We start from the raw sequence: 12239 nt of genomic DNA, 5'->3' as shown, positions 1-12239 counted from the left end.
TAACCTCCTGCTTGCTTTCTATCTCGGCTCCCCAAAGGCAACCTCAGCCCACAGTCGGGACGATCTCATCATCGCTCTGAAAATCCCGTGATGCATCATACCTGTGTTCTCTCAATCATTTTCACACCTTGTTGCCTTGTCACTGATGTCATGTTGCCTTTTTACCCACCCATGTTCTTACTTGCTATGTGTCTAGCAGCACGTATCACCTCTTCCTGCTTTCCTTCATTCTCTACCTATTACGACGTATTAGGTCCACCCTAGGAACTGTTTTTTTTTTTTTTTTTTATGAGCAAGATAGAGGACTTGCCTGGCGGGCCAGTGGTTAAGCCTCTGTGCTTCCACTGAGATGGTGCGTGTTCAATCCCTGGTTGGGGCACTAAGATCCCACATGCCCAGGGTTTCTGGGTGCAGGCATAGAAATTGACTCCAACTAACAGATAAGGAATTTATTGGGAGGACATCTGGTGGTTCATATGGTCACAGGGAAGGCTGCAGACCAGGCTCAAAATACAAAGGGTGCTGACATTCCGGAGCTGCACAAGGACGGGAACCTAGGCACTCACTCACCAGTTTCCTGTTGGGCACTTCTCCCATGCCCTCCTCCGCGTGTGGTGCTCCTGAGTCCAGAGCTTCTCAGATTCAGATGCCCATTTCTGACCAGGGTGGGCTGATGTGTATGGGAGACTTGGATCTAATTGCACCTTATACTGACTTTCAAATATTATCAGCGTTCAGCCCTTTCCTCACCCCCTCTTCCTGAATAGGTGGTGACACCAATTGTTTGAGACTTGGTCTGCTCAATCAGGTGCCATTCTTGCATCTCTTGCCATTCATCTCTGTTTTGTTGTTTGAGTATAATTTTGGAAAGTAGAGGACAAAAACATCTTTATACCAATAAGAGCATTTTTGGTGTTTTTGAGGTAGCTTTACTGCACAAGGAGATTATCCATAGATTAGTTTAAGTAGCATTGTTTTAATTAACATTCAATTTACTGAAATGAGAGTAAAGTCTAGTTTTTCCTTAAGTTCAATTTACAAATATTATTCTGCTTATTAGACTAGCAACTAAAATAAAACTCTTTTAAGGAAACTTTCCATAAAAGAAAATTAAATACCTACATTTGAACTTTTAAGTTGCACCTGTAAATTTAACATGCTCAATTTTCTTGTGCAGCCCTTCAATTTTCGGATAGGTAAACATTCCCAAACATCTAAATAATTCTTATAAATTAAAAACAATTTAAATACAGTGAATCATCTATTAAGTATTCTAACACTGCTTCCAAACAATATAATTATTTCACACTTTTCAACATAGAATCATAAGCCTAGATCAGTCACCTAATGAAAAGTTCAAATTGGAATCACAGTTTACGGAAAACACAAGAGACTTGGGAACATGTTAAAGTTTGCTCCAAGATGTACTCACCAAAACCCAGATTGTGGGAATCTCTACCAGACAAACACTTTGTTTCTTTACCAGAGAAGTGCAAGGAAAAAAGAGAAAGACAAATGGGGAAGGAACTCTTAAATGAAAGGGACTTAAAACCTGATATTAAGCAGTTGAAAAGTGTGGATCTAATTTGGATCTGATCAAACAAGCAAACTCAATAGAAAATATGACATTCATGAACCATTTGGAAAGTTGCATGTTGAACCCACCTGCCAATGCAGGAGACAGAAGAGATGTGGGTTCGATCCCTGGAGGTAGGGAAGATCCCCTGGAGGAGGGCATGGCAATCCACTCCAGTGTTCTTGCCTGGAGAATCTCATGGACAGAGGAGCCTGGCAGGCTACAGTCCATAGGGTCACAAAGAGTGGGACACAGCTGAAGTGACTTAGTAAACAGATGCACTGAGATATTTATAGATGAAATAATAGGCTACTTGAGATTTGCTTCAAAATAATGTAGGGAAAGGTACATGGTGGGAGCATAGATGAAACAAAATTGCCCATGAGCTGATAACTGTTGAAGCCAAATGAGGGGTGTGTGGTGGTTTGTTATACTTCTATTTCTAATTTTGTATGTGTTTGAAATTGTCTGTAATAAAAAGTTTTTAAAAATTAGAATCAAAGCTAATTTATCAGGCCACAAAGCAAATTTAATAGTCCAAATTCTCTTATATATTCTAAATACTTCAATATAAACACAGAAGATACTTGTTTGTGAATGTATTATGTTCTCAACCCTAACTGGAAAATAAACTACACGGTGGGTTTGATTCATTCATTTAATTATTTATTTTTGGTTGTGCTAGGTCTTCGTTTCATGGGCTTTTTCTAGATGCAATGAGCGGGGACTCCTTTCCGTTGTGGTGCACAGGCTTCTCATTGCAATGACTCCTCTTGTGGAACACAGGCTCTAGGGCATGCAAGCTCAGACCCTGTGGTGCTCGGGTTTAGTTGCTCAGTGGCATGTGGGATCCTCCCGGACCAGGGATCGAACCCTTGTCCCCTGCATTGGCAGGCAGCTTCCTATCCATGGTACCACCAGGGAAGTCCATAGGTGTGTTTGATTTATGTCATCGTTTCTACACTTCGTTCCAAATTCTCTGAGGAGCTAAAAGTCACTCAAAAACTGAAGGAAACAAGTAACCCCAAAGTACCTTGGGGTAACCTACACAAGCAATTTGAGATGTCTCCTAGGCTGATTGTGAGGGTGAGGTCTGGAAGTGCAGTCTTCCAGGATCTTCTTCCACACGACCTGGAAGGAGAAGCAGAGCCCCCTCTTATGGTTGCCACCCATACCCTCCAAATGGAGTGTTACCTGAATTCATGTTACACCTATTACCTAATTTATCAGTGTGATGTGAGCCTCCAATCTCCTACCCAAGTTGTTTCACTTATTTGATTTCACTATTTGATTTATCAACATATTCAATGAAAGTATTACTGCTCAAAGCTATCCAGAATTCTTCTCCTATTCCATTAAAACTGGAGGATCATACTGTTTATATTTAAATAACATTAAATTGGATTACCAATCTCTGGCTTTACAGTCAGAGCACCAAAAACATGCCAAGGACACTTACTCTGACATGGTGCCAAGAACTTCCCTTTCACTTTTCCAAATCCACTCTTCCCCCTCATCCACTGTGTTCTCCTGGAAGTTAACCTGATTAGACAACGCTGCATGGAGGGGGTTCTTTCATCTCTGGTTTCTGTTTGGTTTGGGCCAATGACAAGACCTTGCAGGAGATTGGAGAGGGAAAGGATAGAGAAGTCAGAGTAATTATTACCCTGGATTGTTCCTGGCAAGGTCACATCAGGCTGGCGATGCCCTTCAACAGCTGACAACTCTCCTCCAGGTAGCCAACTACAGGATTCTCTCCTGGAGTCTAGGAACTGCTCCCCCTGTTTATTCCTTCTGATCTGGAAGGAACAGCCAATAGTACCAAGCCCGGGTTATACTACTACTGCTCCGAGTGATTCCACTCATACCTCCTTAAAGAATTCCTCTGTAAATAAACTGCTCGGAATGATACCGGCTGAGTATGTCATTTGCTTTCTTCTGAGACTAAGTGATATACCAACTTAAAGCTAGAAATCATTATTTTCCATTTTAGACGAAGTCATTTTCTAAATTTTAATTGCATTCATTGGATTATTCCTGACAGTCAAAAGGGAAGGATTACATTTCAATGTCTAAGAAGTAGGTAATCTCTTTGGGTAAGGTATTCATAAAAATTTATTACACAAGTATTTATTAACCACCTACAAGGTAAAATTATTGCTAGTACTGATTGAGTGCTTTACTATGTGTCAGGTACTTTGCAAAGCATTTGGGAAGACCCAAAGGAAATGGCAACCCACTCCAGTGTTCTTGCCTGGAGAATCCCAGGGATGGGGGACCCTGGTGGGCTGCCGTCTCTGGGGTCACACAGAGTCGGACACGACTGAAGCGACTTAGCAGCAGCAGCAGCAGCAAAGGCACATTTGCTTACATCTCATTGTTATTGTTCAGTTGCTCATGTGTTCGACTCTTTTCGACCCCACAGACTGCAGCACGTCAGGTTTCCCTGTCCTTCACCATCTCCCGGAGCTTGCTCAAACTCATGTCCATTGAGCCAGTGATGCCATACAACTATCTCATCCTCTGTCGACCCCTTCTCCTCCTGCCCTCAATCTTTCCCGGCATCAGGGTTTTTTCCAGTGAGTCAGCTCTTAGCATCAGGTGGCCAAAGTACTGGAGTTTCAGCTTCAGCATCAGTCTTTCCACTGAATATTCAGGACTGATTTCCTTTAGGGTTGACTGGTTTGATCTTCTTGCAGTCCAGGGAACTCCCAAGAGTCTTCTCCGACACCACAGTTTGAAAGCATCAGTTCTTTGGTGCTGAGCCTTCTTTATGGTCCAACTCTCACATCCACACATGACTACTGGAAAAACCATAGCTTTGGCTAGACAGACCTTTGTCAGCAAAGTAATGCCTCTGCTTTTCAATATGCTGTCTAGGTTTGTCATAGCTTTTCTTCTAAGGAGCAAGCGTCTTTTAATTCCCTAGCTGCAGTCACCATGCACAGTGATTTTGGAGCCCCCAAAAATAAAGTCTGTCACTGTTTACATTGTTTCCGCACCTATTTGCCATGAAGTGATGGGACCAGATGCCATGATCTTAGATTTTTGAATGTTGAGTTTTAGCCAGCTGTTTCACTCTCCTCTTTCACTTTCTTCAAGAGGTTCTTTAGTTCTTCACTTTCTGCCACAAGGGTGGTGTCATCTGCATATCTGAGGTTATTGATATTTCTCCCAGAAATCTTGGTTCCAGCTTGTGCTTCATCCAGATGGACATTTCTCATGATGTACTCTGCATATAAATCAAATAAGCAGGGTGATAATACACAGCCTTGATGTACTCCTTTCCCAATTTGGAACCAGTCTGTTGTTCCATGTCCAGTTCTAACTGTTGCTTCTTGACCTGTGTACATATGTCTCAGGAGGCAGGTCAGGTGGTCTGGTATTCCCATCTCTTGAAGAATTTTCCAGTTTGTTGTGAGCCACAGTCAAAGATTATAGCCAATGAAGTAGATGTTTTTCTGGAATTCTCTTGCTTTTCAATGATGCAATGGATTTTGGCAACTTGACCTCTGGTTTGTCTGCCTTTTCTAAATCCAACTTGTACATCTGGAAGGTTTCAGTTCATGTACTGTTGAAGACTAGCTTGAAGGATTTTGAACATTACCTAGTCAGCATTTGAAATGAGTGCAATTCTATGGTAGTTTGAACATTGTTAGGCATTGCCTTTCTTTGGGGTTGGAGTGAAAATTGACATTTTCCAGTCCTGTGGCCACTGCCGAATTTTTCAAATTTTCTGGCATATTGAGTGCAGCACTTCAACAGCATCATCTTTTAGGATTTGAAATAGCTCAGCTGGAATTCCATAACCTCCATTAGCCTTGTTGATACATAGTGATGCTTCCTTCCTACGGCCCACTTGACCGTGCACTCCAGGATGTCTGGCTGTAGGTGAGTGATCACACCATCATGGTTGTCTGGGTCATGAAGATCTTTTTTGTATCGTTCTTCTGTGTATCCTTGCTACCTCTTAATATCTTCTGCTTCTGTTCGGTCCATATATCTCATTGGCCAGCACTTAAGTCACATGACCACTCCTATGTTTGAAAGGGAGGCTGGGAAATGTAGATTTTAAAATTCAGAATAGATGTATACTCAGTCAAAGATTAGGGGTTCTATTAATATGGAGGAAAGGGAGAAAGAACTTAACAGTTTTGGGTGTAAATTTGTTATGGTTTCTGGTGGGATCATTTATCAATGCTATTAAACATATGTAATTTAATATGATCATAACCAATAGTTATATGTTTCACAGCATTTTTTCCAAGGCACTCAAGACAATGATAATAAATTACTTATACAATTATACATTTACTTTCTGCAGTTCCCACTTGATGTGAAATCTCTAAATACATAGACTGTTATTCAGGTGTTTGGTACATCTAATAAGTGCTCAATAAATATTTGTAGAATGAATGAGTGCAGTAGAATAAATTTAAAATTTAGGAGTTGCATAAAAGCAACTAATAATGAAAAAACTTTATACTATGAGAATCTCTGATCATCTAAATAAGTCCTGATGATTTCCAGGAGGCTTGCAGTTTGAAACTGACAATATTTAAGGTGTTTGTAGGAAAGATTTTCATGATACACAGGTAAGTGGAATAAAGGTATATTAGAAAAGATAGTCTAGGGTGCATGTATGTGTGTTTATTGATATATGTATGAATATATTAACAGTAATAAAAGAAAAACTAAACATAATGTGTTTGTGTGAAAGAGAGGGAGACTGAAGAAGAATCAGGCTGGCAGGTTCATGTCTCAGCTCCATTACTGGCCACAGGACTTTAAAACAGTACACATAATGTGTCTGATAACTGTTAGCTACTATCATAGTACAGATACACAAAAAGACAAAAAGTGCAAGATTACACATCAAAATGTTAGCATGTTGGAAATTAGTTTTAAAACTGCTGACACTGAACTCTACATTTATGAAACTCTTCCTGACACACTCTCAGACTGTGTATTATTGGTTTTCACACTGCCTCTCTCCAGCTGCTTCTGAGAGGCCCTTGCTGGCTGTCCTCCTCCACCGGACCGCTAAACGCTGGAATTTCCTGGCTAGGTTCTGGGTACTTTTCTTTTTTTTTCCTACACTCACTCCTTATGTGCACAGGCCCATGGCTGGTTTCTTTTCTGGTCTCAGCTTTGTGAACCTTTCTTCGCCCCACTGAGCCTCCCTGTTGGTCAGTGGTTCCCACTCGGCTCACAGCCATTGAGACGTGTCCTGTGGAATCGTCTTTGATTCGTCTCTCTTCAGCTCTGCACAGTGAATGTTTGACGAGTCCATTGATCGTTCCTTCCAATCTGTTTCTCCTCCCTGTCTTCCCCTACAGCATAGTCGGGAAAGACATTATAGCGTGGCCTTTTCTTCCCTCTAAGATACAAGGCAAGGTTCAGGATTCTGCACGTCTTCCTCTCATAATAAATAACCAGCACCGTTCTCAAAACATAATGCTGGGCTTTTAGGTTGAAGGGTTGCCCCGCTTCCCCATGTCAAACGTTAAATCCAACGCCACTACTCCTTCAATGCTTCTCTGAAATGTCTCTTTCCGTAGGAAACCTAATTCATCCGAGGATGGATCTCAAGTTGCTCCGATTATTGGTATAAACTTAAAAAAGACAGTGTTTGTTACTTTCTTAAGGATATGACTGGGGAACAGTGAATTTGTTTTTGGAGATAGTGCTAGTAAACTTGCTGGCGAACTGCTGCAACTAAACCCGGGAGCAGGCTGGATGAATCCCCGCTCCGCACCCGCCGTCGCCGCGCACCCCCAACCCCGGCACCATGGGCTCCTTCCGGCGGAGACTACATTTCCCAGAGTGCCCCGCGGGCCAGGAAGGCGCGTGGAGTTGTGCCGTCTAGAGCCGGGACTGAGGCAAGATGGCGGCTTCGCGGTGAGCAGCAGTTCAGGTAACCGCTGCCCTGTCCTTTTCCCGTCTAGGGGTCCCTAGAAGCTCGGCGGGCCCAGAGGCTTATTGGCAAGTGTTGAGGTCTCCTATGTCCTATCCTACGGCAGGATAAAGCCTCTGGCATTACCAGACTCAGTCTGTCTTGCAGAAGGGCTGGCGTGTGTCCTCTCGCTTCCTGTGGGAGCTACGCTCCAGGTGAAAGGTGCTAGTTCTGATAGCCTATTTCTCAAACCTCAGCCCCTCTCAGGCTCCCCGCAACCCTGTATTCTTCAGAGTTGAATTCCAAGCCAAGGGATATACCCTCTGAATTCTCTTTGAGGTGAATAATCTGATCCCTGGGTTTCAGAGAGAATGTGGTTTAAAACGTTCTGTTCCTCAGTTCGTAGTTAGAAGATAGGGGTTTGCGTTTCCTCCATACCACCTATTAAGCAGCGGTAAAGTGGGCGGACAAACCATTTGACTTCTCTGAGCCTAGGTTCTTAGTTTTTTAAGTGGAAATGCCTAACTTCTACACTTGTGAAAGAGCATATAATGTATAGGAAAATGGGTTGTAAACTGTAGAAAGGAACTCAGGGATGTCAGTGCTAATGTACTGACCGTGCAAGGAGTCATCTGCATAGTTTAGCAACTAAGATTGATAAAGTACGATGTTATCACTGTGCAGGGATGGGGGTGTGGGGAATAGTCATCGAATAGTCAGTTGCAAACGAATGATGTATGTCATTTATTCACAGCAGCCTGGAGTTGTTTCCCCGCGTTTTACCGTGGAAGGGACAGGGAGGATTGCTTAATGACTCGCCCAAACTTTCCCGGTTTGTAAATGATTGACTCTGAAGCTCTTGGAAGCAAGTTATTTAAATTTTGTACTTTAATTAATTCATGAATCAAAATAACGATACTTCCCATGATTAATATGAGAGTAAGATGAATGGTAGTGAAAGCACCTTGGAAAGCTAGAAATCTCATACATATATAAGAGGGCGAAATTTTATTCGGGGCTTTAGGATAGGATGTTTATGTGTGTTTCTCTAAGTCAATATTTAATAAGCCACGGCTGGGTCATCTTGTTTAATATTTCATTTAATCAGAAACAATACCATTGTAAGAGATGTAATAAGATCTTGTCTTTGGTACCTGGGAAGTTGTACACTGACACATTAGCTTTATGAAAGGAGAATGCTCTGTGTAGCATGTGTGACTGACTGTTTCTAAGAGTAATTACACATTGGCTGTGCACTCATTGAATGGAAATAACTATAACATCTGATGGTGTTGCTCGTTGTCCTATATTGCCTGGAAGCGGAAAGTTGTTTAAAAAGTTTTGCGTTAGTGTCTATGGTTTTAGGTAGTGATCTTATTTTGTGCTGTTCAGTGTGTTGTGTCGCTTCAGTTTATCATAGGTAGCACTGAGTTTTCTTTATCGCTTTTGCAGGGGTGAAGATTGTTATATCTAGAAGCAGATTTTAAAAGCAGTTTCTCTTCAAATCATCTTTATACCACCTGATAAGCATTTTGATTCACCATGGCATTGGCAGCAGTAAAATGGGCAATATCAAGCAGAACTATGTTGAAACATTTATTTCCAGTTGAAAGTAAGTTGGGTGTTGTTTTTTTTTAATGGTTAAGAGATTTTAAACTTTTTCAAATATTATAATATCATAATATGTGTTCACTGAAGAAAATTTACAGTGTTTAGTTATTGTATATGTTTGCTATTATATAGGAGGCATATCTATTCCACATATTGTATAATGTGGAAGATCCTTATATAGAAAGGGGTGTATGTCAGACAGTATCTATTTTATGATCTAATTTGTGCATTTGAAAGATGATTGACCTGTATATGTATATCAACATTTATAAATGAAGAGTTAAAGATGTGGACCAAGTAAGTTATCTTTGTAGACCACAAGTGGGATTTAACTGAGGCCAAGTGAAGGACTAATAAAGAGGAACTTTTTCTGGTTTGAATTACTTATGTTTCCACATACTGCTTTTTTTTTTAAAAAGTATTTATTTATTTACTTATTTATTTGGCTCTGCTGGGTCTTTGTTGCTGCTCAGGCTTTTTCTCCAGTTGCAGAGACCAGGGGCTACTCTTTGTTCGGTGCTCAGGCTTCTTGAAGGTGGCTTTTCTTGTTGTGGAGCAAGGGCTCTAGGGCACTCGGGCTTCAGTAGTTGAAGCTCCTGGGCTCTAGAACACAGGCTCAGTAGTTGTGGTGCTAGGGTTTAGTTGCTCCCTGGCCCGTGGGATCTTCCGCAACAAGGGATTGAACCCATGTCTCCTGTATTGGCAGGCAGATTTTTTATCACTGAGCCACCATGGAAGTCCTCATATACTACTTTTTTGGCAGTTCTTAAAATTAGCAAATAAGGGCCAAATGTACAATTCCATCTTACAGATACGATTATTGTTAATATTTTGGTGTATTTGTATTTTTTCTATGTAATTTTTTTTTAAAATGTAATTTCTTCCTTTTCTGAAGAAACAGTGTAATATTTTCTTCAAAGCCTAGTAATACATGTTTGATAGTCAAAACATTGACCTATATAAATAAACAGGCAATTAAAATCTTATTTCCTGACCAACCTTCTTTTCTCTTCCCTTTTCCTCTGTTTGTGAACTGCATTCTCCCATTTCTAAAGCAGACATGGTTAGAATGCTACAGTAGGTTTTCTTTTTCATGTTTAGCTAGTCAGCCAACATTTTTACTCATCTCTGCCCCATCTTAATCTCTTTATTCATGTTTCCTGTTGACTGCCATTTGTAATTGAACATTTCTATTGGAAGGACTGATGCTAAAGCTGAAACTCCAATACTTTGGCCACCTCATGTGAAGAGTTGACTCATTGGAAAAGACTCTGATACTGGGAGGGATTGAGGGCAGGAGGAGAAGGGGACGACAGAGGATGAGATGGCTGGATGGCATCACCGACTTGATGGACATGAGTTTGAGTGAACTCCGGGAGTTGATGATGGACAGGGAGACCTGGTGTGCTGCAATTCATGGGGTCGCAAAGACACAACCAAGCAAGTGAACTGAACTGAGTTAAGAGGAAAAGAGTTATTTGAAGACTAGAGGGTTAAAAACGATATAAATAAGAGTGCAATTAAGTAAACAGAGGATGAGATTGCTAAGAGTCTTCAGATACACACTAAAATCAGTGAAAACAAAACTGCAGTCAGCCCTTGATTACCTAGGAGCATTTGTTGTTGAGAACTTGGGGAGAGAGCTCTGCTGCAATTAGTCTCTCTTTTGCCCTGATAGGAACTCAGCCCCAGGGCTGATGGGAAATCAGGCCTAATCAATTTTTACCTAGTCCATGTCCTGAAACAGCAGTTTGTCCTTACTCAGGTTAATCTGAAAACCAGTTAATCTGCCCATGGCAGTTAAAAATGTCTATGTAGACTTCACCAGTTGGGCTATCCCAGAAAATAACTCCATCATCACTCAGTCATCCTAATAATCATGGACTACCTAACCTCTTGCATCCTGAAGCCTCTTATTCTACACAGTTTGTATTATTACTAGTGAAGGTAAAATATTATTATTACTGTTGCTATTGATATTTTATACAAAAGGGAAGGATGTTAAAAGATTAGAGGCAAAGCAAACGGTTATTGGAAAATTCAACGAGCACAAATAAAAAGGCCTTCCTGTACTCTGAAAGGAACATTTAAAACCTTTTGAAATATATAGCCACTGTGAAAAATTTTCAACTTTTAAGCACCTTAAGTCTTTTGATGTTTACAACTTTGAATTTTACAATAATTTACTTATCATGTGATATTGTCTTTCTGAAGATGAAGGAGCGTGAGTTCTCTGGCCCTCAGAAACTCAACCAAATTGCATATCTGATAAATTAGAGCTAAGGTCAAAACTGTGTCTTCTCAATATACTTTCTGCTATACTGTCTTTGTCGAAGTAATTTAAGATAATTCAGCATTTGAAAATGAATAGGACTATCAGCTTTCATAGATCATATCATAATGCAATTAAACTGTGTATATGTATAAATATATACATAAAACAGGAAAAGTCCTTGAGATGTGGAGAACTGACTCTCATGGGAGATTCTTTTTGGCATATTGAGTTGCTTTGGATTGATTGACGTTAACTTTGCCATCAGTCCTAATTATGCCTTTAGAACTTCTGATACTTAACCATATCTAGAATTTTTCTCTTGCTAAAATGTCAAATAAGTTTTTTTGAGTATTAATTATACAGAAATTAACATTTCAGAGGCAGTTTAGCAGTCTCTTCTTTTTTATTAAGCATGATAGGGGGCACAGTAATAAGCAGGATGTTCATTTAAGAATTTATTTAGACTCGTAGTTAAAATAGACAACTATGGAAACAATACCTGGAAAAGAAGGTAGAATGTATGTGTCATGAGGGTACAAACAAATGTCTGTAAGTGCAGAGTAGAAATTTTGCAGTTTCTGTTGAACTGAAAGTCTTGTTGTCTTGAGTTTTCCCTCTTGCCTACCTAAAAATGGTAAATTCTCTCTGTCCTTCCTCTGCCACCCAACCCTCCTTTCTTTCAGCAAGCATGTAGATCACTTAGCTGGTTTATATTCAGAGAATACAAATGACTTTTAATACTAATCCATACATAGTTAAGAAGATCCCCAACAGTGTCAAACAAGAAAATAAAATATGTATAAATGATTTTTATATTACCCTCTGATTTGAGGGTACTTCTGTATTAGCACAAATAATGAAAATTAATAAATCTTTTGAAA

The 12239-nt window shown here is 40.3% G+C and overlaps 1 protein-coding gene across 3 annotated transcripts in view; it reads left to right on the top strand.

The window, feature by feature from the left end:
- Positions 1 to 7393: 7393 nt before the first annotated feature.
- Positions 7394 to 12239, top strand: part of MRPL42 (mitochondrial ribosomal protein L42) — a 30847-nt gene continuing 26001 nt past the window's right edge. Inside the window, exons 1-3 of one of the 3 annotated variants that reach the window (XM_027543161.1) lie at positions 7394 to 7493; positions 8227 to 8304; positions 8925 to 9084. In XM_027543161.1, the coding sequence (XP_027398962.1) occupies positions 9015 to 9084 (70 nt within the window). In that variant the 5' untranslated portion in view covers positions 7394 to 7493; positions 8227 to 8304; positions 8925 to 9014. Of the gene's footprint in view, positions 7494 to 8226; positions 8338 to 8924; positions 9085 to 12239 lie in introns of all 3 variants that reach the window. The other 2 variants (XM_027543163.1, XM_027543162.1) reach the window with 2 other exon arrangements.

This window comes from Bos indicus x Bos taurus, chromosome 5, assembly GCF_003369695.1.
Source record: "Bos indicus x Bos taurus breed Angus x Brahman F1 hybrid chromosome 5, Bos_hybrid_MaternalHap_v2.0, whole genome shotgun sequence".
Classification (NCBI taxonomy): domain Eukaryota; kingdom Metazoa; phylum Chordata; class Mammalia; order Artiodactyla; family Bovidae; genus Bos; species Bos indicus x Bos taurus.
The sequence above is the reverse complement of the archived record's forward strand: the minus strand, read 5'-3'. Positions and strand labels throughout refer to the sequence as shown.